This window comes from Maylandia zebra, linkage group LG2, assembly GCF_041146795.1.
Source record: "Maylandia zebra isolate NMK-2024a linkage group LG2, Mzebra_GT3a, whole genome shotgun sequence".
NCBI lineage: Eukaryota > Metazoa > Chordata > Actinopteri > Cichliformes > Cichlidae > Maylandia > Maylandia zebra.
Window position 1 is genome coordinate 32,558,010 of NC_135168.1, and position 26,658 is coordinate 32,584,667.

At 42.8% G+C, this 26,658-nt stretch overlaps 2 protein-coding genes across 5 annotated transcripts; one reads left to right on the forward strand and one right to left on the reverse strand.

Annotated features, from left to right (window-relative positions):
• Positions 1–10,482: 10,482 nt before the first annotated feature.
• Positions 10,483–17,680, reverse strand: LOC101483318 (charged multivesicular body protein 1B1). Of its 4 annotated transcripts, none has more exons than XM_076891179.1 (8): positions 17,463–17,680; positions 16,134–16,240; positions 15,894–16,040; positions 14,817–14,885; positions 14,617–14,724; positions 14,426–14,469; positions 14,161–14,233; positions 10,483–11,084 (listed from the first exon to the last, which is right to left on the reverse strand). In XM_076891179.1, the coding sequence occupies exons 3-8, from the start codon at positions 16,020–16,022 to the stop codon at positions 10,860–10,862; spliced, it is 648 nt and encodes a 215-aa protein (XP_076747294.1). In that variant the 5' UTR covers positions 16,023–16,040; positions 16,134–16,240; positions 17,463–17,680; the 3' UTR covers positions 10,483–10,859. The 4 variants fall into 4 exon arrangements, with proteins under 4 accessions (XP_076747294.1, XP_076747292.1, XP_076747290.1 ...); XM_076891177.1 differs by having other exon boundaries at positions 16,134–16,273; XM_076891175.1 differs by lacking the exon at positions 17,463–17,680 and adding an exon at positions 16,541–16,890 and having other exon boundaries at positions 16,134–16,231.
• A 93-nt stretch (positions 17,681–17,773) lies between these two features.
• On the forward strand, positions 17,774–26,274 carry tent5d (terminal nucleotidyltransferase 5D). The gene is made up of 3 exons (XM_004563241.4): positions 17,774–18,583; positions 20,865–21,179; positions 21,439–26,274. The coding sequence occupies exons 1-3, from the start codon at positions 18,569–18,571 to the stop codon at positions 24,727–24,729; spliced, it is 3,621 nt and encodes a 1,206-aa protein (XP_004563298.3). The 5' UTR covers positions 17,774–18,568; the 3' UTR covers positions 24,730–26,274.
• The last annotated feature ends 384 nt before the right edge of the window (positions 26,275–26,658 follow it).

The following is a 26,658-nucleotide window of genomic DNA, read 5'->3' on the forward strand; positions in this document are numbered from 1 at the left end:
CGTGCTTTTTGTTGAGCTCCACAACTTCCAAATGGTCTTTTTATACACTTTCAAACACGGCAGTGCACACATAGCACACGCATAATGACAGTTCTGCTTGAACATAAATGCCAAATGTATTTCAGAGTAAAGCACACATGCAGTATTGAGCAACAGGAAGCGAGTTTGAAGGAGACATGATGAAAGGGTGCACATTATGTTCCAATTATCTGCCGCTGTCCATTTAAAGTGAACAAAAGCATGTTTTGTGTTTTTTGAATCTCTGCGTCAGGCCTGGCCACCCCTGACTAATAACATGAGCTCATCAGGTTTCTGTGTGATTTTTAGGGGAAGAACCACAGCTGCCAGAATCCAGGCAGCCAGTTTCCATTCCTGCATTTTATTACCAATAATAAGGCTAATCAGAGATGCATGGAGGTGAAATGGTTATTCAGTAGAGCCCTTTATTCGGAACAAGAGCTTTGCTCCCTGAAACAGTTTAAATCAGCTCTTTTCTTGATTGTTGTGTTGTTCAGAGTCAAATGAAAAGCTATCACTACTGTTGGCCAACACAACACAGTTGTTTTGGGGTTTTTTTTGCGTTCATACCAAATGGGGCACACCCGTTCAGCCACTGATGTGATAATTCCTGCCTTCAGCTCAGTCAGAAACCAGCACCCGTTCATCCCTGTCTCTCTCCTCCCTCTCAGCAGAGCTAGGAACAGCAGTTTAGGAAAAGTGGGGAGGGAGGGAGAGGGAAATGGCCTGTTTCCCGACAAACGGTCATAACCAAACAGCAATTTACTTGTCACAGCCGAGCATGGCGGTGAGCTAATGTGAGCTGGACGTGGAAATAGCAGGAAGAAGTTAATTGAGGATCTCGGTAAGGGGATGGCCCGTGTTTTGGTGAATGGTCAGGTGCGCCGCTATCAAACAGCCTGCTCTTTGTCTGCAGACCAACATAATCTGGACAGGTTATTTGATACTGTCTGTCATTTCCATTTGGCCTGCATAGGACAATCATTTTAAACTCCCTTCTAATTCCTGATCTTTCAATTAGACAAATTGCTTTCATACCAGGAGGGCTGAACATTGCACCTGTCACTCTTCAGTGAAGCAGGCACACGCTTGTGGTAGATATTAGAAGGAAAAAGATAACATGAGCATGTGGGCCTAAATATGAGTGTGCTAAATTGAAAAAGATAAACAAGAGGTTTGACGCACATTCATAGAGTCTGAAATAGCTAAAACTGTGTTTGATAAAATTCGGTTAAATTCAGTGTTGCTTACATAGCACCAAATCATAACAACAGTCGCCTCAATGGGCTTTATATTGTAAGGTAAAGACCCTACAATAATAGAGAGAAACCCCAACAATTAAACAACCCCCTTTGCTGTGAGCACTTGGTGACAGTGGGAAGAAAAAACTCCCTTTTAACAGGAAGAAACCTCTGGCAAAACCAGGCCCAAGCTGGGGGCAGCCATCTACCATGACTGCACATTGTGAATTAATACATGAAGGAGCACACTTACACTGTAGGCTTATACTTGTTGGTTTCAGCATATAGCAGTGTTCATAGTATCATGTCTTACTACGTAAAGTCCACGATGAATGGTGTACCTGTAATGGTCAAAAAGCTGAACAGCTGTACCTCATCAATGTCCATCAAACAATTTTTCTGCCAATAGAAGGAGAAATATGCCGCTAGTCTATGTTCCACCTAGAAAAGGTGGATTTCAGAACTCGTTACAGCAGTAAAGTCAGAAAAGCAAGAAAAAACAGGATTTGTTTTGCTTCTCAGGAGGTAGAGCCAGTCATATGTCACTAGCAAAGCAGTGCAATACTTGTTTTCTTATGGTTAAAAACACCCCTGCAGCACGCTTATGGATAGATCCTGATCAGTACTCCGTGAATGGCTTATTTAGCAAGTCACAAATACGTGATAGTGGCAGTAAAGATTCAATTTAATTGTTTTTAAAGGTTTTACACTTTTACTGCCATTCCCTCATGCCATCTTGGATTGTTAATTTGGGGTTTGCGGGACTGCTCCGATTTTCCAAATTGGAATTTTTTTGTTTTATTGTTTTTAATTTTGTTTGATTTAAATTGTTCAAGATGAAAATTCTAACTGGGAATTGTAAATTCTGTCTTCCAATTTCATCTGGAAAGCAGAATTCATATAACAAATAAAAAATAAAATTTTTTTTAAAAAAAAGCTACCTGGCTAACTGCAAAAGTATCCGGTCTTTAAGTCTGACGTTATCAACTGTTTCCGGGTCCAAACTCCACTTCAGGTCCCAAAGTCAAACTAACACTGCAGCATCACTGAGAGCTAAAAACTGTTTAAATTCTTTCATCTTTAATAAAATGATCAGTGTGGCTGCTCTACCAGGTGTAACAATTAAGTTTAACATCCAGGCATCCATGAAAACAGAATTTATTAAATTTAATGGCGTTAGAAGTTAACAGGAAGTTAGCTCGCTAGTTTCCACTTAACATAATATACCATGTTCTGACTGAGAGACTTCTGAAAAAATTAAGACATACAGCTCTGCTTCCGACATAAATAAGGACAGGAAACTAAACAGCAGTGACGTTTGCTGGGATACTGAATTTGGGCTAGCTGTCTACACAGCTATGGTTAGCATAATATAAACACATTAGCACAGTGAAGCTGGAGGATGAACGTTAACTTTTTTCCACTCGATAAGTTAACGCGGGTGTTCCCGATGGTTAGGGACAAATGCGATCGCATGGCAGGATGCTGTAAACAGACCAAACTTCAGTCAGAAGAACAACAGAGATAATCCATTCACAATAAGGGGTTAGTCATTAATATACTGCCGTGTGAGCTGGGCTGTAGTTACATTGTAAGGTTTTTAAAACGAAGCTTTAAAATGAACAGTGGTAATAAAAACCGAGATAGGCCGACAGTTATCAATACCTTTTTTAGGGGCTTGTTCAGATTAAATAGAACCTTAATAAACATAGAGTAGTTTGGACCCGGAAGCAGGGTTCTTACATGATTAGCTTAGGTTATCTTAGCTTCGTTTAGCTTAGCATAAAATTGGAAACTTGGAAGAATATAAAAGCAACAATAGTTCCTTCGACTCTCAGTAATGAGAGTTACATGTATTTACAGATTATAATTTAGCAGGATATTACTTGGCTAGTTAAAGAAACCGTGTTTTAAAACTACTTAAAAGATGGATGTGTATTGTATGTAGGCTAAGTCTATAAGAAAATGGCCCTTAGCTCCCTCGTTAAACACTTTCCTGGTGACTTCATGGGCTGAGTCGCTAGTTTTATATACAGAAAAAATATGAAATTCACTTTGTGAAATCTGATTATAATTTAAGACAGAAAGGACAAATTAGTTTGCTCATTGACTTGTAAATCTTAAGTCGTTGACAATTTGTTAGCTCTTAGGCTAAGAACTTGTCAACAAGTTCTAACAACTTGTCAATCACAAGTCATTAGCCAAAGACTGTGTGGTGTCCCGTGCTCTCCCGTTATATCCGCTTTCAATATGGCGATGTGAAAAAGTTGAGCTCAAGGCTTTATAAATTTACTAACCAGTGGGTGACATCACAGGATCTACTATCCATCTTTTTGCTGTGTTGGTTAGACCCCATAGCGTGTTGAAGGTAACAGCTGGGTTAACCTTTCATCAACTTGTGGAAGAATATCCATATCTGCCCATTCATCCGCTCTATGAATTTGCCTTATACTGAGTCAGCATAATCCTCTGGTTGAAATAACATGGAGGCTGCGCTTATGAAACAACAGAAAGGGTGGCTTGTGTTTTTTTTGTGTGTTGATTTTTTCTGGACTGTTCCACTGTGATTGACAGGCAGTAAAGGGAAAGAAATGTGACCCCGAAGTCATTTGTTTCCAATCATGTGAAATGGCATCCTGAAACAGGAGAGAGGCTCAGCAGAGAGTCGGAATGTGTAAGTATACTCTGCCTTCATTAGATTAAAAAACATGAAACACACACACCACTAACACGTGTATGCCAGTTAATAATAGTTGCCATACACCCACTTACACACACACATATGCTCATTCAGCTTAAACGCCCTGCAGCCAAACTCGTGTTCACCTCTGCGTGTCTCTCGTGAAGGTTTATACTGGACCCTATTTTCTCTGCAAATTCAATAAAAGCTGGTTATTTATCAGGTCAGATTATGGGACATGACTGAGCTCAGCTGTAAAGTTAAAAGTGAAACCAGCTGTGGCTGAAATTGAATTACACTCTGTGAGTAATGTGAAAAGCAAGAGCAGTTTAACAGTTATTAAGCACTCCTCTACCGCCCCATCGACCGGGCGTACGCTGCACAGTTACAGTGAAAGTGCTCCTCTCCTCCTCTCTGTGATCGTTATCTCCCTCCTAGTTACAGATATAGTCCAAAACCTCTTCTCTGACGCAGCGCAAGAAGTCTCAATGAGTTAGATTTCTATTTATATGCACGTGTATACCTTTCAGTACGGCCACACGTGTGCGTAGACGGGGGTCATGGGGGCTTCACTTTGGCATGTGCTCCCTGACAAGCCTCTGTCTTACAGGAGCAGAGGTTAGATGAGTGGAGGACAAACTATTTTAACATGTGGTCTGGCAGCTGGCCTCCATGTTTGTGTGTGTGAGTTTTGGGGTTTCCTCTGCATGTTCCATCTGGGCCTCAGACTCATGCCATTCTTCAGAAAAAGTGTTAATCACCCAACCAGTTCTTGCATTCTCCCTCATTTCCCAAATTTATACTTAAGATCATTTCTCCCAGTCCATGTATCATGCTTTATCTTTGGATCTCCTAATTTAAGAAGCCCCCCAAAAAAGGGATTCAACATAATTAACACACTTGCAGCTATGTGACAGTGCATCCATTTAGCTAAAGCACTTTCTGCACAAAGATTGTCCAAAAAACACGTTCTACCCTTTATTATATGCAGCTCCACTCCTCCTGGGAGAAAGTGTGTGTGTTTGCTAATTCCTCCCCTTGTCTGTTAGGCTAAAGTGTGATTCTACAGGTGTGTGTGTGTGAGAGAGAAAGAGTCTCTGGCATTGGTTTTATTTAATACAAGCCATCAACCCCTTTGGAACAAGAGATGTGAGATATTCTTTTTCTCTTTGCCCCTATCTCTGGCAGAGGGATAGATCGTTCTTACCTCTTTTTGCTTCCTGTGTATGACAGGTTATCACTCCTGGGACAGATACAGAGGGGGGAGAGGGGGAAATAGGAATAGAGGCAGAGAGTGATTGAGTGAGAATGATGCTCCGTGGCTGATGTATCGGATGGCAGATGAGAGGATGAGGCGAGGGTGTGGGGTGGAGAGAAAAAAGTGATTTAGCACCAGGCTGTACTCTCCTCTCCTCTTATCCAAGCCTCTGCTTCTTTCATGTCTCAACCAAGGGTTGACCCGCCTGCTGCCCCAGATGGTGCTGTCTGTCTGGGCTGCCTTCTACAGGATGTGCCCCTCTCACCCCCACATCCACAGACCTATACTTGTATAATTGATTTCAGGGGGGAAAGGCCGTCTTTCTCTTGTGTTTCACACACACACACACACACGTGGACAGCTTGCCAACAGCTAGTGCCCCCGGTGCACACACACACATACACGCGGCCGGCGCTGTGCGCTGTCAACGCTAATTCAATTTGAGACGCGGAAGTGTGACTAACAGCAGACCTGCAGAGTATTTTACCATATGCACCACACACACACACACACACACACACACACACACACACACACACACACACACACACACACACACACACACACACACACACACAAAGCTCTGCCACATCCACTGCTATAACAACGTTATTCCAGAAGCAGAAATCCTCGGTAGATCTCTCTTCCTGTTTCCCTCGTTGTCAAGAATACAACCTTCTTGTCAACAACTATCGACAAACACCTTATTAACCGATTCATCCTCACTGCCTACGCCAGAATCACCTTACCAGCAAAGCGATACGTGACTAATACATAAGAGACGACAAATAACGAGTGAGGAACAAATCAGGAGCAACCCGAGAGTCAGGGAGTCATTCATCAGTGCTTCCCTAATAATTATTAAATGTACTTAGTGACCCGTGCAGTTCATAATAATCAATAAAAAGCATGTTTTAAGACTCAACTTGAAGGCAACGACTGACTTCACTGACCCAGTTTCCTTGGGCAGGTTGTTGCAGAGCCCCCAGGCCCTGACTTCAAATGCTCTCTTTTCATTTTCAGCCAGGCCCCTAAAAACTCTGCCCATGGCTCTCAGGATACATACTGGTTCATATGGTAGTAAGAGGTGAGACGTGTAGGCGGGAGGAAGACCATGAAGGTCCTTGATACTATAAGCTCTTACAATCAGTTCTAAAACAAACAGGGAGGCAGCGTAAAAATGCCAGTGATGTCATCCTGTTTCTTTGTTCTAGTTAAAAGTTAAAAATCTAGCAGATAAATTCTGTATAATCTGCAGTTTTCCGTAGGATGGTTGGGGGTGGAGTTATGGCTTGACCACTGACTAATCAACAGTTATTAGATAATTTATTAATCACTATCTAGGATAACATTATGGAGTTTTTTTCAGTGTCCTTTTTGTAAAGTGTTAGCAAAGGATGCTTTAGATGCCAAATGCAATAAAGATTTCTCATATTTGATTGTATTTCAGTGTGCCCAACCCTTTACAGGAAAATAAAGCATTTAGTTCAGTTTTAAGGCTTTAATATGGTAAGGCATTACAGAGAAAACGCAAACAATCAGATGATCCCTGCAAGTAATCACGTGGTGACAGCGGGAAGGAAAAACTCTTTAACATGAAGACACCTCTGGCACAGCTGGACTCAGCTGGGGTGGGATTAGGCTAGCATGATGTAAGCACTCGATACATTAAGAAGCTATAAAGTAACAATAGTAGCACAGCAGATAAATTAAATAGTGCACAAGTATCAGGACTCAACATAAAGCACATAAAGTGAATTTGATGTGACTGACAGGAGTTTAGCGGGTATGTGGTGCAAAATGAAATTGTTGGGGTGACCTAACTTCTATAGAGGTGCAGTGGTGTAGTGGTTAGTAGTGTCACCGCACAGCCCGGGGCCTTTTTGCATGGAGTTTGTATTTAGTATTTAGTATTTATTTATTTATTGTCATTGTCAGAGAACAATGAAATTGCATTTGGGGCTTCCGTACAACCCGTAAATAAAATAATGAAGAAAATAATAAATACCCCTTAAAACCCAAGTGTAAATATTTAACCCAGTGTGACTCCAGTGCAATAAGACAATCCTTAGCAACAACATGAGAACATGACAAGTAAACATGAGAACCTGACAAGTAAGTTCAGTGCTATTAAGAAGTTGGATATGGTTATTGTCCGTGAGAGGGGGTCAGAGAGTTCAGGAGCCTCACAGCCTGTGGATACAGGCTGTTGGCCAGTCTGGATGTTCTGGCCTGTATAGACCTGTACCTTCTCCCTGAGGGCAGCAGGTGGAAAAGGTGGCGCGCAGGGTGATGTTGGTCCCGCAGAATACTGTGCACCCGTCTCAGACATTGTATGCTAACCCTGTGTCTGTGGGGGTTCTTTGCAACTTCCTCCCACAGTCCAAAGACATGTACGGAGTCAGGCTAACTGATGATTCTAAATTGGCTGTAGGTGTAAATGTGAGTTTGAATGGTTTTCTGTCTCTCGCTGTGTTAGCCCTGTGACAGATCAGCGAGCTGTCCAGGTTCCACCAAGCTTCTCTTGCTCTGTGACAGCTCTGCTAGGCTCAAACAACCTTGGATAAGTGGAAGAAGATGAATGGACCAGATTCTGGTCCACCAGATTCTCCACTAAGGAAAATCGCATCCATATTTCTAACATATTCTTCCCAAAAGTGTCGAGTTTATTACTTTAATGTGTTAAATTCTGCAGTTTGGCTAACAGAGCAAATCAGAAAAAGAAAAAAAGTATGATGAATTATGGTTATTATTTTTTAACACATGGTCTTCCAATTTGTTTGATTTTTATCAATTATAACGTCAAACGCAGATTTGGAAGCTTAGCACATACAGTCAAGGATGCAGGTCTGAGCTGAAGAGCTGTTTCAGTGTAAGAGATATCAGGGTGGATGATGGGGTGAGGTGAGGGTTAAGTTGGGGGGGTTAACAGCGCTGGTAGGATCAGGTGTGTGCCTGACAGAGGTTGTGAGAGGGGTGTGTGAGCAGGAGATCAGTTAAATCTTAATGAAGCGTGCTTTACAGAGCAGGGATGGACAGGGTCAGCTGCATTGGGTGTATGTGTGTGTGTGAGACGGTAAAACTGATTAAAAGCAGCGTTTACACGTCTGACAGGATACAGTGGTCAAGAGGTGAGTGGAAACCCAGGGAAACCGTGGTCTGGAACGATTAGACACACACACACACACACACACACACAGAGCAGCAGCTGGGCAAAGCCCTGAGCAGCAGCGATTGGTCACACACGACCATCGATATCTGAGTAGAACCAATCAGCTCGGCTTCCTGTGTTTGACCTGACCCTTCACGCGTGGTAATTGAATATTTAAAATGGGAAGCTGAGAGGTGGAAGGAAGACAAGCAGAGGAGAGGAGGAAAAGGAGGCCGCGCTGCACTTTTCCATGTACTGTGCCACCTTAAATATCGGTCTTCTTACCATCCACACTCAAAAAAGATGAGCGTAAGACACACGTGATGGGCAAATGTGGTCTTCACTGAAAAAGTATGTGTTATATTTAAAACTGCAGATGTTACGTTTATTTACATTTCTCAGCATTTTGATTTAATCACAGTACACTCTAAAAGTACAACATCAGGATTTTATAATGGTTTAAATAATAAAAACTGATCAAACAATTAAATTATTTTTTTGCATTCATGTTGCAAATCAGAGATTTCTTAAAAACAGCTTAACATTAAGTTTCCTGTAAGAAACTAGATTAATTTAATTTAATTTAAATTAAACGATAAATGATTGCTAATTATTTCATTAGGTATTAGTTCATTTTTGTTTCTTTGCGTTCGTCACCACTGTATGGTTTTTGAACAATAACAAAACTGCATTATTAAAACAATTTGTACTGAAACTTATCCTGGAACAATTAAATGATTATTAAAACATCTTTGTTTATATAAACCTGTGTTATCCAAGTACAACAAGTTTTTTTTATAATAAGTACCATATTTTTTAGCACTTTCAAGGGAACTATCAGGAAGTTATCAACTCTTTAGGGATCCATTAATTCGTTTTTTCCTTCTATTTAATTCTCCAGAAAATAATTTGGGACTTTTTGGTATTCATCTCTTCCTGCTGAATCCAGTTTATGACTCTTTAAACTCGCTGTTTCATATCCTGCACATGAATCATATGGAAGTCTAACCAATCCCCCCTGTTGCAATTAGTTTTTTTCGCTGAGCCAGCATTTGTGGCTTTGAGCAGCTTTTCATCCACCAACACAGACATGCAGACACACACCCTGTGCACAAGCAGAAGGGTCAGCCACAGGGACACAACCCACAGCCCACCAGATCCCTTCCTGTCAGCAAGTGGCACTCCTGTAGGAACCTGGACAGGGAGGTGTTGACTGGAGGGGAGAGCTGCTAGGTATCAACACCTGACACACACACATACAAACACAGGCTTCTCCCTGCGGTGTTGCTCACACAGGAGTTGTCTCCTGCACATCTGGTGAAAACATCCCTTGCACATATGTTGAGATGCACACAGTGGAAGGGGCAGGCGGTGAAAGACTCTCCCAGCTTTAATCATGTTGAAAGAAAAGAGACGGCCATTGAGGGTTAAAATTAGATTTGAAACACACACACAAAAGTATCAAATACATTTTGTGGTTCTTACCACAAAAGGAACACGGAATTTGAATTTTAGACCCCCAAAAAAACGGTGGAGAAAAAAAATGACTGACAGCTGTTGGATCACAGAGGTCAGTGGAAAATAAGAAGAACTGAGGACTTAAAGGAGCGGGTGCGTGCTCAAACGTACTGCAGACCTCAAACTCATCAAAGTGTCTGGAAGCAAGCGCAAACAAGAGACTCGTGTCAGTCTGCGAGCACTGATGATGATGATTGTGGATGTAGTTAAGTTTGTGCTGATGATGATTAGGAGGGACACAAAAGAGGTCAGAGGTGACCGAGTGTCACTCCGGAGAGCTCCCCTCGCTACAGGGTTGCGAACGTGTTCATATGAAGATATATGTGTGTGTGTGTTAGGACGGCACCTGTAATGGCTCCCAGCTGGGATGTGCCTCCCTCCCAGAGATACACTGTGTGTGTGTGTGTGTGTGTGTAATGAGGTACTGGCATGCGAGTGGCAGAAGGCTGCTTCCTCTACAGGTGACACCTTTGACCTCTCATCTGTTCCCTGTTGAAGAAGAGAAAGAGGGAGGGGCACGCAGAAAAATGGAGAGACCGAGAGGAATGTGTGCTGCATACTTCATCCAAAACACAAAATGACAAGGACAACAACAACAACAAAAAAGTGACAAGGATGAGATTTTGCAATACTTTTAATGACTTTGCGTTTGTGAATAGCAGTGCGGTGTGAGCCTTTGGAGTGGTTACTGCTACATGAAGAAAATTCTATTAAATACTCAAGGAAACTATTTCACCTGGAGAATTTTGTATTACGACAGCAAAGCTGACACTGGAAGCAAAAAACAAAAGTGTCAACACCGTCAGCAGTAGCAGTAAAAGTACACCCTTACAATATCCATTCAGTTAGGAAATAAATTAGTACATAAATAAATATATTACTTTGCTTTGCATTATATACACATGCAACATAACCAGCTTAGACTGAGGTAATAGCTGTACGCACTTGCAGGACTGAAAGCCTGCTTTCTTATAAAAACATCATTTTCTGCTTTCAGGCTTTTCTCAAAAGAAAAAAAAAAGAATATAAAGGAGGGCATGAAGCCTGCAGGCACATTGCACTTTTTGTTTTTATTGGCCCTTCCGTGTTTTTGCTCCTTCTTGTTGTTTTCCTCGCCGTGTCACTATGACACCTGGTCTCGCAGCCTGGACAGCCTCTGGGAGAGCTCATCCTGATGACGGCACGAAAGACGAGAGAGAAATCAGCAGATGGAGACAGCTAGGTCAAAGGAAACATTTATTACAGGAGCTTTGGTTTTCAATCATTCATAGTCCAGTTCGATATATTGATTTTGTGTGTTCTTAGGGCTGAAGAAAAGAACAGAGTTATTAAAACTGTAAATCTTTTATGTTCCGGCTCCTTTAAATATTTATACTTGTAGGTAGATTTAGTTTGCAGCCAGCATCATGTACACATTTTCAAAACAACAGACAGCAGGTCATCCTAGTGAGGGCTGCAGGTACTAAGATATTGTTAGCTATCTTCCCAGTCGTGCATGCCCGGAAACCAGTCAGTGACCACCTGGCGATCCAAAATCCTTGCAACTTCCAGAAACCTGCTAAATGATTGAAATTCAAATTTTCATTCGCTATCTTTTGCTATCTGGGAATACACATTTTTTCCTAGCACTTGTTCCCAGGGGGGCGCTAACCAATCTCTTGGTTTTCAAGCAATTTTCATCCAAATGTAATACAGTGAAACAGAGGGTGAGCCATTAAGTAAAATCCAACCAGCTCACTGCTGTAACTGTGTGAGGGATACAGGGTTAAGCCTGACAGACAGCAATATTCTTTAACCTCCAAGGACCTGGCGTCCACATATGTGGACATCACATTTTAGGTTATTTAGACCAAAATACTTAATTACTCTACAAGGGCCTGATATCCACTTACGAGGACATTTTACTGCTACTGTTCTATCAAAATTTTAAACAAATATCTTCACATGTGGCTCTTATTTTTCTTAAAAACAGGAAAAGGTAAGAAAAAAAAATGTGGTAATTCTTTGTTTTTACATTCATCGGGCCCCAATATGCCCAAATATCAAAGAGAAATTAAAAATGCATGCAATGGAAGAGTTCGGGTCTTAGGAGGTTAAAGATGAGTAACAAAGTAATCACACTAACAAAAAGGACAAAACAAACCGAAGAAAACCTCAATAAAAGACAAGTTTCCTTAAACAGGAAAGAAAATGATGATCCTTTTTGTGGCTTCACACGTTCCACAGATCCCACTGACTGACCCTTAATGGCATGTGAAGAACGTGTATCACTCAAATAAATTAAAGGAACACTTTGAAAACACATCAGATCTCACTGGGAAAGTAAATCACATCGATATCTACACTGATTGGACGAGGTAATGCGTTAGGAGTGAAGGGATGTCACATCGTTTGATGAAAAAGAAAATGATCAACCTGCAGAATCAATGTTCGATGTCACAGGCAGCATAACATTCTCCACAGCTTCTCATGACCCTTTCACGTCTGTCACATGTGCTCACGGTGAACCTGCTCTCATCTGTGAAAAGCACAGAGCACCAGTGGTGGACCTGCCAATCCTGGTGTTCTATGGAAAATGCAAATCGGGCTCCACATGCTGGGCGGTGAGCACAGAGCTCACTAGAGGACATCGGGCCCTCAGCACACCCTCATGAAGTCTGTTTCTGATGGTTTAGTCAGGCTAAAGCGTAATTTAAGGTCCCGTAAACGTGTCCTCCAGCGTACACACTACCATTCAGACAACGAGTGTATCACGGTTTTCACCCAACACAGGCTTGCTCCTCTGCAGTTTTCCAAAATTCCAACTGCATGTCACTGAAAGCGGAAGTCATATGCGTTCGCTAAATGCTGACTGGTTGACAAGTGGGCTGGAATAGAGAAAGGAGCAACAGTGGAGTTTACTGGGAACTGGAGAACCGCAAAAAAAACCTTTAGTGACTTCAAAAATACAGCATGAAAAGCACAGACAGCGGGTCAGTGGACACTTTTCATTGATCTTTACACTCAGTTTCACACTTACACTGTTCTCCACAGCACAAGCAAGAGTAGCCCACACACTGGTCTGCAGGTAGATGGGCTATCCCCGGCTGCGCTGCCCTCACTGAACCATAAATTCGGCTTAACAATAACAGAGTGACCTGCATACTTATGGGTTTGAAGTAGGTACATTCACTTGCCCCGTGGGATCGGCACAGCGGATGGATCAGCATGCTTGATTTGGCACAGATTTTTTTTTTGTCCACCAGAGGGTCGTGCTGATGACTCGCTTCAATAAAACCCTGTCAGATATCACACATAAACGACTCACGGACTGGTAGCGGTCCGAGGCCCGGGGATTGGGGACCGCTGCTCTAAAGGATGGATGTTTAACAGCTGGTATATAGGGCTGGGCCATATCATACTGTTCACGGTAATACCGGTATAATGTTGGGCAACGATAAGAAATGAAATATCGCGATAGAATACGGGTAAAACGCGCATGCGCAGTGCCTTTGTTTTCATACACACAATGCAGAAAAAGCATGACGGCGACGGAGAATGAGAAGGGCGAAAGCGGATCGTTGAATGAAACGAATGAACCAGAATTGGTTTGTAAAAATGCTGCAACTTCAGTGGTGTGGAACTGGTTTAGCTTTCATCCATCAGATACACAACAAAGCACTATTTTTGGTAGAGCATGCTACCTGAAAATCTACAGTGCCCCTTATAATCCTGTGTGTCTTATGTATGAATTGTGGTTGTGTTTACTGACCTCTAAACGATTTTATTTGGTACACGTCGCTCAAAAATCTGTCAAACACACAATACGGTAATATTATGTTGAAGCACAGTACGTATCACTCTGCGAAGCTCCTGCCTACGAACCCGCACCACTTGATGGATTTTCGGAGCATTACGGCTATCGTAGGCAGGAGCCTCGCAGAGTGATACGTACTGTGCTTCAACATAATATTATCGTATTGTGTGTGTATAACCTCTTTTTTTAAGTTTTGTGGATATTATACATGGTTATGCTGAGGATATGTCGGCCAATTTCCACTGGAAATGCCTTTTGGTTAAACTGTCAGCAAGGAATTTGCATTTGCACAGTTAAATTTTTTATATAACTTTAATGCACATAAAAAACAGCTGCTTGTTTAAGTGAAAATACATTGCACTAATAAAGTTGTGGAGTTGTAAAGTATTTTGTCTAGTGTCAATTATATCGTCAGTTATATCGTTATCTCAAATTTTCAAATGTATATTGTGATAAATATTTTTGCTCATATCGCCCTGCTCTACTGGGATATCTTACCTGCTCTGCTGATGCCACAGATGAAGCCAGTGAAGAGGTCTGGCCTGCAGGAAGCTCCAGATTAAGATCCAAACTGAAAAATAAAAATCTAATTAATTAATATTAATGAGCCTTTTGTGTTTCAAAGCAGCCTTGTAAACAGTGAAAGAGGTGCATCCTCGATCTTAATGAAAGTCATTTGAATAAAGCTTTTAGTACAGTTCATTTTATACACTGCAGTTGCCAATTTCTTTCCTAATGCTTTTAGACAGCGTAGAGATCTTACCCGGCTTCATCAGCCATCTCGTGCAACAGCATATCCACTTCATTCTAGGGACCCAACAAGCAAATAGTAATTTAAAAAAAAAAGGCCTTTAGAAATGAAACAACTGAATAAGTATGCAGTGATCCTGCATGCATAAGCAGCAACAAGGGCTCAGGAATGTTTCCTTCTTGGGAGATAACAGGAAGTGTTACCTGAGGCGTCGTTAGAGTGGTGGTGCTGCTCATGGTATCCTCCATCTGAGCTGTCTGCACGTCAAGAGTTTCAAACTGCTTTTCAAACTTGTCCATCAGTGCAGAGATCTGTGCAGAAACACAGTGAGCCCAAAAAACGAATTAACGAATAGAAATTTCCTGAATAGTTTTTGTGCCATATGCTGCAAACAGCCTCTAACCTTCTCCAGGTTCATGCTTTTCAGTGTAGCATCCATAGACTTCACCACTCCAGACATGGATTTTGACACCTGGGAAAACAAAACATGAAATAAACCACTGAAGCTTGGGTGCTGTTTTCCAACGTGTCCACTAGGTGTCACTTTAACCCTTTTAACTAGACACTCTATCATGACTCTCTCACACTAGAAGCACCTCTAATAGTTCTAGGATGATGCTGATTAAAGATTAATCTAGTCAAAAACAAACCTACCATTAGGTAAACAAGCTGCGGTAAATGGGTTTATAATAAATGCGATGGCATTAGCTTTAATGAGAGGCAGCGGTATTATAGCAACACACAAGGGTGCTCAGAGGTGTTGCTCGGCTGTAACATCTCACGCACTCCTTCCATTTCTGCAGACATTATTACGCTTTACTCTGTGAAAAGGTGCCTTTCCTGTAGTGATGCTGAATTAAAGCAATTTAAAAGAGGCCGTCACTCTCACAAGAGCGAGGAGCTAATAGCACAAGGTCTAAAGCGCCTCTAATGACATTATGTTATTGGTGTCTTTTTGTTTGCATGTCTGCGAGCCCTTTTGCCTGACTCTGAAGTGGCTGCGCTTTTCACCTCTTCTGAAATAAGATGTCATTTTCAGAACATGCACAGTGAAAAAAATACATGCATAACATTTGATGTGGTGAACGAGCACACTCCTTGTAAATGTAGGACAAGAGGTTTTGATGTCATAGCACATGCAAGGCTACGATGAAATCTGGTTTACATATATAACCTTTTAAAAATGAAAAAAAAAAAAAACACTATATTTACACATCTGAATGTGTGACAAATATCTGGAATAGTTGCAGTACACAACTATAATTACTTATATCATTCTTTAGAATCACTGCAATCCAAGAGAAGCAAAACTGATTTTGACTTTGAATGGAACGTAAAAAGCAAAGTACAACCAACTCAAGCCAGGGAACATTCTCTGTCTTAATGTATGCCATTAAAAGAGTTTTTCGGTGGTCATCGTTTACATTACAGTGGAAAAGCAAGAGAAGTGGCCTGCAAACCCATGACCCACAGTCCTGACCTGGTTCATAGTGACAGCTGTCTGGACCCTAGAGGCTACAGCGTCCACCCGGGCACTCATCCTCAAGAAGTTGATGGACTGGTGCTTCTGCCGGATGGCGTTCTCTGCATGGATCCTGGCTGCCTCCATATTACCCTTCTGGATAGCCTGAGAAACACAGCATACACACACAGTGTAACACGCGGTGCAGTTATACTGTGGGCCAGCTTTTCAAGACTCTAATAAGTGTAATAAACCAACCTGCTTCACTTTAGTTTTTTCTGACTTTTCCTCTTTATCACATTTCCTGGAGTTACGCTGTAGCTCCTTGGCAGCAAACTTCAGGTTGAACAAGTGTTCTTGAGCAGCTGGTCAAGGGGTTGTTTCATGTTAGCAGAGCACTGGTAATAAATCCAAATTACAATTTAATGCTATGAGGACGAGTCTGAATACATCTATCTTATTTAACCCAAGTCAGTGGTTCTCATGATGCTAGCGAAAATTTAGCCAAATATAAAAAGAAAAACGTGAAAACAAGGTCAGGTTTTTGCTCATAACGACACAACAGAGCAGAACTTCCATGTATGAAAGAGTTAGCTTAAGCCCAACTTATGACTAGCTACGGTTTTGCTAGGCAAATGTACGTAAGAGTACAAATGAAAGGATACTTTCCATATTCGACATGATAAAAGTCTTTTTCTGAGACAACTACTGAGTTTCGTAATGTACAAAGTAGCATCCAGACACTCGCTTTTTTTCAACCGGAGATGCTTGTCTTGATTTTTGAGGGTTGTACCATACGGCAGTGTAGCGAGGCAAGATGCATCGGTTGCAGATACTTCCGCTTTTGTTTTAATTCGGTTAAAAAAGAGTGGTAGATTTTTTTATTTGTCTTTCTGTCCCCCAAAATGCTCTTATAATCGTGAAATATTAATCCGTTGGTTAGGCAGTTACAAAAATAAATTCCATCGCTCGCAAAAAATGCTACTAAGTGTGAAAGATTAGGAATTCTCTTATCACGCATGCGCCAAAGAGCGTCTATTAGACACGACGACTATTCCCGAATGTTCCTTCTTGTTTTTGGTGGTATTTATGACCTTTTTTCTCAACATTTGCATCTATATTTTATTAATAGCCCACTATTCGGCCCATATTTACACGTACAAAATAAGCTTTGTCACTAATTAATAAATTATCTGCATTAACAATGTCGATCTATGACTAAAACCTTTATATCGGGGCAGAAGAGAGATGTGTGAACCATCTTAGTTAATCTTTATCTTTGAATACAATCGCTGATACTTCTGGCCACCTTTCACCGTCGTCACACTTGATCACGATTCTGCGTGACGTGCTCGCGCCTTCTACGTCACGACCGTTGGAAAAGTGGACTGGGTGCGCGTGTCCAAAGCAAAGCAGACAAGTTCCATCCAGGCTAAAAATAGTTTACCCGGTATCGGTAGGTTGTGGTACACGTCTAGTGACGTCATTTATGTGTGTGTGTGTGTGTGTGTGTGTGTGTGTGTGTGTGTGTGTGTGTGTGTGTGTGAGAGAGAGAGAGAGAGCGAGAGAGAGAAGGAGTAAATTTACCTTTTCCACAGAGCCAGCCGTGTTTGACTTAACGCTTTCACGCATATCCTTCCACTTTATTGCGGATGCATTAACACGTAACTAGGTAACATCTGGAACTGCTTGTTTATAGAGTTCCGCGGAAAGAATGGCTGTGTGAGCTAACACGGCAAGGGAACACGCGCGGGGATTTGTGCAAGTAGGTTTTTAAGGGATGGAGCACGAATTTGCAGTATGAAGGGGGGAGAAGGATTATTGGCTGTAATTGTCCAGATAGAGAAAGTGTTCCAGTGTGTGCGTGCATCGGCCAGCCAAAGAAGGCTCGGGTTTGGCGAGGGGGGGGTTAAGGCTGGGTTAGGGGGAGGGAGCTGCATGGATGACTCATACTGTATCTGCTGACACTTTGTGTGGACACAGCATTAGATATAATGATGTTTTCGTGATGAGAAGCGGTTGAGAAAATGTCCCCCCAAAACCATATGTCCCGACATTTATGGCCTCAACCTCAGCCACGGTGTAATACTGAGGTGATGTGGTAGCAGTTGAGTTCAGCGCTGACACGTCAAACACACAGAAAGGCCACATAATAAAGTGAGGATTTGTTGGTACACGCACAGGTTGCACGGCTGTGATTAGTTCGTCCTGTAAACTTTTATTCTTCTTAATGCAGGCCTGGCACGAACACTCGAATTATCCCTGACACTTGTTAACGCCCTCTTTACCACCACAACTCCACCATTGTTGTGAGAAGACTGCTGCACGCGCACTCATCCGCGCGCGCGTGCACGCGCACTCCCCAGTCATAACTGAATGACGGCAGGTCGCTATGGAAACTGCGTTACGCTCCAGGCTGCCGAAGGAGAAACAAGAGCGCGAGGACTCGTTTCATTCTTCATTTCAGCACCACGCGCCTCCCGGACAGCGCCCGAATGAACTCGCGCGCAGATTCTGGCAACGCATGCCTTATAAGGGACCCAGCCGCGTCAGCATCGAGTCTAAACGGAGCGGGCAGGGACTTCAAAAGAAAAAACAAAGCCAGTAGAAAACACGAACTCTCCCGACCTGTAGCTCGGTGGATACCCGCTGTTTCATCCCGCTGACAAGTCAGGAGCCGCTCGCTCCCTCAGATGCCTCAGCAACAGGTAAGAACACTCAGCTCTGTGAAGTTTTTTTTTTTCTTTTAATCCCGTTTTTAAGTTTTTAATTCTCACGAGTGCTGCCCTTTACCCTGGCAGGCACTTCATTGCGCTTAATTGCCTCCACTTGCCACAGGACTGTGAAACTGTACAAGTGGTGAACTATAACACCCAACAGGTGTTAACTTTTATGGGAAAAATTAATAGCTGTATTTTTATTTCTTATTTATTTCTTTATTTTAGCAATGTACTGGTGAACTCAAGCACTGCATTTAAAAATACAGGCTTTCTTCTCAGTAAATATTGTGTTATAAGCTCAGTAAGTAGCCTACTGAGTTGTCTTCCACTTCAGTATTCATATGTTTATAATATTTCAAAGGGATAAAAGTAAAAATCAAGGACTTGCATGCAAATAACATATATGCATGTATGTATGTGTGTGTGTGTGTGTCTGTCTGTCTGTCTATATATAGGTATATATAAAGGACATATATTTAGAGTATTCTAACCACAGGACTAACTCTCCCTCCTGTGTGCTACTTGACAGATTTTATACACAAGACATTCACCTGAGTTTACAGAGCCTTATTGTTTGTTTGTACATGTAGCCCAGTGTGTATGAGCTTCTCAGATTTGTTGGGTTTTCAGTGGCTATAGATTATGTGTGAGCTGAGCCGATACGCCTGGATGAGTCACTCAGGCTGCAAGTTTGCAGGAGAGTGAGAAAGGGGGAGGGGGGTTGTGGGGGAAATACAAGGGGCCAGTTGGAAAAACGCTCCTGCAGTGCCTCGTCAACATATTGTGTCGCTGTGCGTGTGATAAGTGTAAACATCTGGAGGTGTTTGTATCAGCTCTGGATGTATGATCATTTTGCGATGTGAAGTTTGCCCGGTTAAAGTGGGACACGTGAGCCGATGTCTCATCCACAAAAGCTATTTAGGAGCTCTGTGCTCTAAGACTCAACTTCTTTTCATCCTGGTAAGCAGTTCTTCAAAAAACAGCAACTTCTGTACTTCTGTAGCTTTATGTACGATCTGCACTTATGCTGATTTAGTGTTTGTTGAAATGCATGCAAAGCTTTCTAAGACGCCCCCATTATAGATTTTGTTTGTGGTTGTTACAGACTATAACCCTCTGGTGTCTGACTAAATGATACCAGAAAGCATCCGATTACTGCTCATTATTATCCCACTGTTTAGCCTGCTAGTATTGACAAATCATAGCAATCAGCTGCATTCAGCTGTAGCACTGAGTGACAACTATTGATTAAAGCAAACAATAGATCATAATGGGCTGCTATGAACCACAGTTGCAAACACGAACACGAGCACTCACTCGCCGAAACACTTTGACAGGCGCTCACAATCGCACACTCAGTCACTTAACAGAGACTCTTCAGACTGACTTGGTTAGGCAAATAAAGATATTGTGCAGCTTATTGAAAATATTTTGACTCTTTAGAGATTTATTAATGGAGTCTGGATGCAGAGGCTGAGTGTGTAAGTGCCAGGAGGACTCCACATGTTAAATGCCAAACAGCATAATTAGCTCTTATTTAATTTCTCTTTGTTTCAATTTGGGTTGGAATTTTTTTTTATACATTTAACATGCAGTCCCACAAATGGATGGAGTTATTGATTGTAATATGCACGCATCATGTGCTGCACACACGGCCACAAAAACAGATGTGTGTCTTTAATTAGTGACGTTGGTGTGATTAATGCAGTCTGCTGGTGATGACTCATTCAACTTAACCCTTTCTTGTCCGGTGAAAATAATAAACAAAGGTTGCATTTTATTATCTTTTATTATTATCTTATACAAAGGCTAAGTAAATGTTATATTTTGAGTTAAAGGAATTACATTAAATCCTGAGCCAGCAATTAATAGATGGAGTGTAAATAAAGTGACTAATTAACACGTTGTAAGTCATGAGCAGTAAATACTGTAAAGCATTTCAGACTCTTTTTGTAACTCGACCACTTCCCCATAATTTGCTGTGACCTGGGTGAACAGTTGAAGAGTATTTATGCAAAGCACATCTGCGTGGTTTGCTCCATGTGTCAGCTTGTCAACACAGCAGTTACATTAGCATTGTGGAAAAGCTGTCAGCCAAGCTGTGACTTGCAGACAGCAGACTGGCAGAGAGTGTGCATATGAGTGATACTGAGTGTGTGTGTGTGTGTGTGTGAGAGAGAGAGAGAGAGAGAGAGAGAGAGAGAGAGAAACACACAGCATATTTCATTGAGGAGCTGTAATAAACTCTCATTGTCATCCCTCCCTTCAGGGCAGCAGCATGTCTGAAAAGAAATCCAGTCAGCGATTTCACAGCCTGAACGCTGAGCAGGTGGAGGTTCTCCATCAGGTTCTTTCAGAGGTGGTTCCAATCCACGGCCGTGGGAATTTTCCCACGCTGGAGCTGCGTCCTCGTGACATCATCATTGCCGTGCGGGCCAGGCTGCAGAAGCAGGGAATCACAGTTAGAGATGTTCGTCTGAACGGCTCCACGGCCAGCCACGTCCTTGTCCGAGACAACGGAACAAGCTACAAGGACTTGGACATCATCTTTGGAGTGGAGTTGCCCACTCAAGAGGAGTTCCAGGTGAGATTACTGTAGCGTTTAGACACCAGTTACCTGCGCTGACAGCACTGAATAAGCCATGTAGGGGTTGCAAATGATTTTTACTGGGGTTCTGTTAAACATGATATTGTAATCCTAACCATAATTAATTTGTAGCTGAATCGATCATGCTTGTTTTAACTAGATTATACCAAAACCTAAACCACAGCAATGATTTTTATTTCAGTAGATCGTTGTGATTAGTTGTAGCTGTCATGCTGTTAACTTTTTGCCCTCCCAGGTGATCAAAGAGTCAGTGCTGGGCTGCTTGCTGGACTTTCTGCCTGCTGCAGTCAACAGGGAACGGATCAGCAACGCCACAATGAAAGAGGCCTATGTCCAGAAAATGGTAAAAGTCTTCAACGAACATGACCGCTGGAGCCTCATCTCCCTCTCAAACAACAGTGGCAAAAACCTGGAGCTCAAATTTGTGAGTGCGCTCAGGCGCCAATTTGAGTTCAGCGTAGACTCCTTCCAGATCATTCTGGATCGTCTTCTAGAGTCTTACATGCAGAAGGACTCGCAGCGCAAAATGAATAAGGTTGAAGTTAAGGACCAGCCCGCAGAGAATCAGAATAAATACTCTCCTTCCCTGCTGAATCAAACAGCTGCGCCAGAAACAGAAAAGCCCACAGACAGAGACATTTTCGGTGAAGAAGGTGCTCAAAACAGCCAGATAAAACAGAGAGATGAGGTGCAGGAAAACAATTCTCAGACCGAATTCTCGCAACAAACTGTACATTCAAACCAGACAAAACACACAGCACTGGAGAAAGACAGCAAAGAGAAAATACCTGAAGGGTTGAAGGAAGTGTCAGAGCACGGAGAAAACTTAAACCAGACAGGCCAGACATCTTTGTCAGAAAAGAAACAAGCCCCTGAGGAAGCTGAACCACCAGCTCAGATTGAACATGAGCCAGAGCTCTTGGAAAAGACTGAAGGCTCAACAAAGGTAGAACAGTTAAAGCAAGCGAAGCCCTGTGACGACTTACCACCAGCACATTCAAACCACGGAGAACTCTCTGTCCAGAAAGAACTTGCTAACCACACAAAACCCCCTGATGAACAGAAAGAACTAGCAGAGCAGATGGGACAGTCTGAGATGCCAAAAACCTCAAACGAAACCCAGGGAGAGTGTCTGAACCTTAGAGAAAGCCCTCGCAGTACAGAGCAATCTGATAAAACAAACGTATCTAAGTCTTTCGGAGAGTATGAAAGCAGCAGTGAGGAAGATAAAACACAACATGTGCCAGCTCTACACACTAGTACATCCTCACACAAGTTAGCAGATGAACAAAATGCAGAAACAGAGGAAGAAATAGAAGAAGAGAGGAAAACTGACACAGAAATATGTGAAATCACAGAGAACACACAGGGTATTGATTGTTCCTGCTCCTCCTCTTCCGCTCTCACACTTTGCAGCACACAGCTTCCTGACGCACAGGATTTGCTGGAGATTGACAACACACAACAAACAGAAATCTCAGAAAAAACACCTAACACACTTGATGCCGCTAACCCTCCAGATACTCAGGATATTTTACTTCCACCACCTAGCCTTTCTTCTGACAAAAAGACCTCCTCTGCTCCCCCTTGTAAGGCCTCAGAGAGACTATCTCACATGGTGGTGCTCAAACACTCATCCCCCAAACCCCCTCGGAGGATGTGCAGAAAGGTCACCCCCAGTCCTAACCCCAGCTCACTCCCCGAAAACGAGTTACTCGTTTCTGTGCCCTGCCTGGAGTCAAACCCTCACGCGAGCCCCGAGATAGCCTTTAACACAGAGCCAACTGCTTCCAGTTCAAACTCTACAGCTACCCCAACAAGCACCATTCCTTTTAAGACTAATTCTGAACCTAGTCCTTCCAGTAACCTAGCTTCAGATCTTAACTTTAGCCCAGCTCCGGATCCAGCCCTTGATATAATCTCCACCTCTACTCTGAATTCCATGTCTGCTTTACCTCAAGACCCACCGGTTTCTCAGTTAGCCACAGAAGACCCAGGTGAAACGGCTACTCAGAGCCCTACTGAAACACCAACTACACATGTGGATTTCAGTGAGCCCAGTCAGTCCTCCCCTACAGAAACTGCCAAACAAGTAGAGCCCCTTGACTCAGCAGACATGTTAGTTTCACAGTCAGATCCTTCTAGTTCCAGAACAGAACAAGAGACCAAAAAGATGGCTGTGAATCAACCAAGTGACAGCCCGCAAGGGTCCGCCTTCAGTCCAGCTTCTCCTGTTCACTGTGTTACACCTCCTGTGTCCTGTCTCACCCCTCCAGTAGTTAGTCTGTCCCCTCCTTGCCTAACTCCCCCGCCCCCCATCCTCAGCCCTCCCCCATGCCTGACCCCTCCATCTCACTGCCTCTCGTCTCCGATGCTAAGCACTGTCAGCCCTGCTACTAGCTTTAGCTCTCCAACCCTAAGCTTCAGCCCTACCTCATCCTGCCTCAGCTCGCCTCCTTACCTCACCCCTCCAATGCTCAGCTTGAGCCCTACACCGCTCTGTCTCACACCCCCTTCCCCCTGCCTGAGCCCTCCCCTCCTCTGCCTCACTCCACCGGTGGAGTCGGAGGACCTTGTACCTCAGGTATCTTCAGACATGGAGCCTTTGATACTAAACACGGACAGTGATGAACAGATTAAAGAGTCTTCCCCTCAGCCGGGAGTTCCTCTCTTACAGTTGGAGGTTAAAAAAGAACATGAATATATCTCATCTTTGCCTCAGGTTACTGAGCCTGTCTCTTTTCCAATCACTATCCCAAGTTCCACCTCACATGTTCTGCCTCACTCTCAGTCTGAATGCCCCGGGGAATCTGCCTCTCCAGAAGCCACTGAGGCAGCCAACTCTGTGCCTGAGAACAAAGAGGCCCCTGAGGTAACCACAGACACTTCTGAACAGTGTGACTCTCCTCAGGCATCTGACTCAGTCCCTGCTGTCGAGGTCCTGGCAGAGAGCATGTATGGTGACTTTGAGGCAGCCATGGACCACCTGCGCTACCGCCTGATTGCTACCAGGAACCCCGAAGAGATTCGAGGTGGTGGCTTGTTGAAATACAGCAACCTGTTGGTGCGAGACTACCGACCAGCCAGCGAGACTCAGATAAAGACACTGGAGCGCTACATGTGCTCACGCTTTTTTATTGATTTCCCTGACGTGCAGGAACAACAGCGAAAGATCCTGTCCTACTTGAAGAACCATTTTATCGGCGAGGAGAGAAGCAAGTACCAGTACTTGATGACGTTGCGTCGTGTGGTAGATGACAGCACAGTGTGTCTGATGGGACACGAAAGGCGTCAAACACTGAATATGATCACAGTGCTGGCACTGAAGGTTCTGGGAGAGCAGAACATAATACCCAACACAGACCATGTGACGTGCTTCTACCAGCCTGCCCCGTACCTTGCTGAGCACACTGCCCCCTATCTAGCAGAACCCAGCTACTGCAGCTACTACATACCCCAAGGGGGATCAGCTCTGCTGTACCAACCTTACCCTTTACACCTGCACCCGCAAACTGGACTTGTGTAAAACATGCATGGATACACATGTCATTACACAAAATACACAATTGAGCTAGGGGATGGTGCATGCTCCAAAGAAAAAGCTTGAGAATGGAAATATAATCCAGGGATAAACTGTTTGGTCTATAATAGACCTATGGGGGTGGGATTGAGTGGGTTTTTACACTAAACTCCCCAAGTACTCTGTAAGGTTCTAACATGATTATATGTAATTATTTGGGCTTTGTGGAAAATACTAATTCTTCCGATATTGTTAAAAATTCCAGAAAATGCTGTATGCACTACATGAGTCATAGGCCTTTGGTCTCCCTGGGAAACCAAATGTGCTGTGGACATTCTCTCTCTCTCTCACACACACACACACACACACACACACACACACACACACACACACACACACACACACACACACACACACACACACACACACTTCCAGGGTCTTAAATTCTTGTAAACTCTTTCCATGTTCTTACTGTGTTGTTCTTAATGGGTTTGTTCAGAATGTGGACCTTGCCTGTGGTTGATATTGTGCATGGATAAATTAGGACTGTTCACTGCCAAATACTGTGTGACTACTATGCTTCTTAAACAGTTTAATGTAACTTTGTTATTCCTTTACCGAAAGAGGTGTATTCCAAAAAAAGGAGAGAGGGATAAGTCTACTAGTGTGTACAGTATTTTTATCAAATCACTCTCATACATATAGACACACATACATGCATACATACATAAAGAGATACAAGGTAACGCATATTACTGTATACACACAAAGTTAGACAATGCATGAGTAGCTTAAAAGGTCACATCCAACAATCAAAACAAGGCTTTTAATTTATTAAAAATTGATCTATTTTTGCAAGACTTTCCAAGATTATACTCAGTGGTAAAAAGACTGATTAGTTCTTACAAAAAAGTCTAAAACATTGCCTTTGGAATAGACTGTACAGCGTATTGATTACAGTATATCGTGTGAAAATACACTGCGTTGTTTTCAGGTAAACTGTGTTAAGATGTGCTGCTTGATTCCTTTCTGTTGTGGAGTCTTTTCTGTAATCACGTGAAGTATTGTATCATCTAGTGTTAATTTAATTAATACTGCGGTTTACTCTATGGAGGCGGTCAGGTTAAAACCATCTTTGGGTCATCTCTAAACCTGGCAGATGCAGCTCTGTCTAAACCGATTTGCTTTAAAACTCATGCGACTCCTCTCAGCGTACATCGGCTTCGGCCGATTCGCAGCAGAACCCACGTGAATCGAGTTCGGATCCACCTCAAACCTGTTTGAATCTCAGTTTGAAACCGTGCAACAGCAACTATGACCAAAGATGGTTCGGTAGGGAAATCAAGTGCCTAAATGTGAGACATCATTGGCATGTCTTTATCTCACTGCACTGGGGATGTTAATGGGGTGGGCCTGGGGCTGGGTTGGGTGTTTGTTCAGCTGTTGACCCCTGTTATTGCTGCCCATTTTGATGTCTTCTTTAATGTAGTCCTGTTGTAGTTTCTGTATGTACATTTTGATAAAATAAAGGGGAGACTCGACAAACCTTCACATGTGAGTGAAACTGATTCTTTTTTCCCCTTTTTTCAAATCGGTTAATGCTTCGACTGCAAAGAGAAAAAGAATTCCACTATCGTATTTTCCTGCCTTTTTGCACGCACGTTCATAACCTCATGGCACTCCCGAAATGACATGCTGTGCAGCTTACATATCCTTCCCCGTGATTAAGCTCTGTAATGATCCACTTAAGCGTGACCGACAAATAACGATGGTGCCCAGGAGAGCGACCCAGAGCTGTAAAATTCTGTCTGTGCGAGGCCTCTTATCACAAATCACCTGTCCTTCTGATGTGTTTGGACACAGATGACGCACGAGCTACGCAACACAGCAGGCTCAACAATGTGTAAATGTGAGGAGAGTACGGTTCATGAGGTG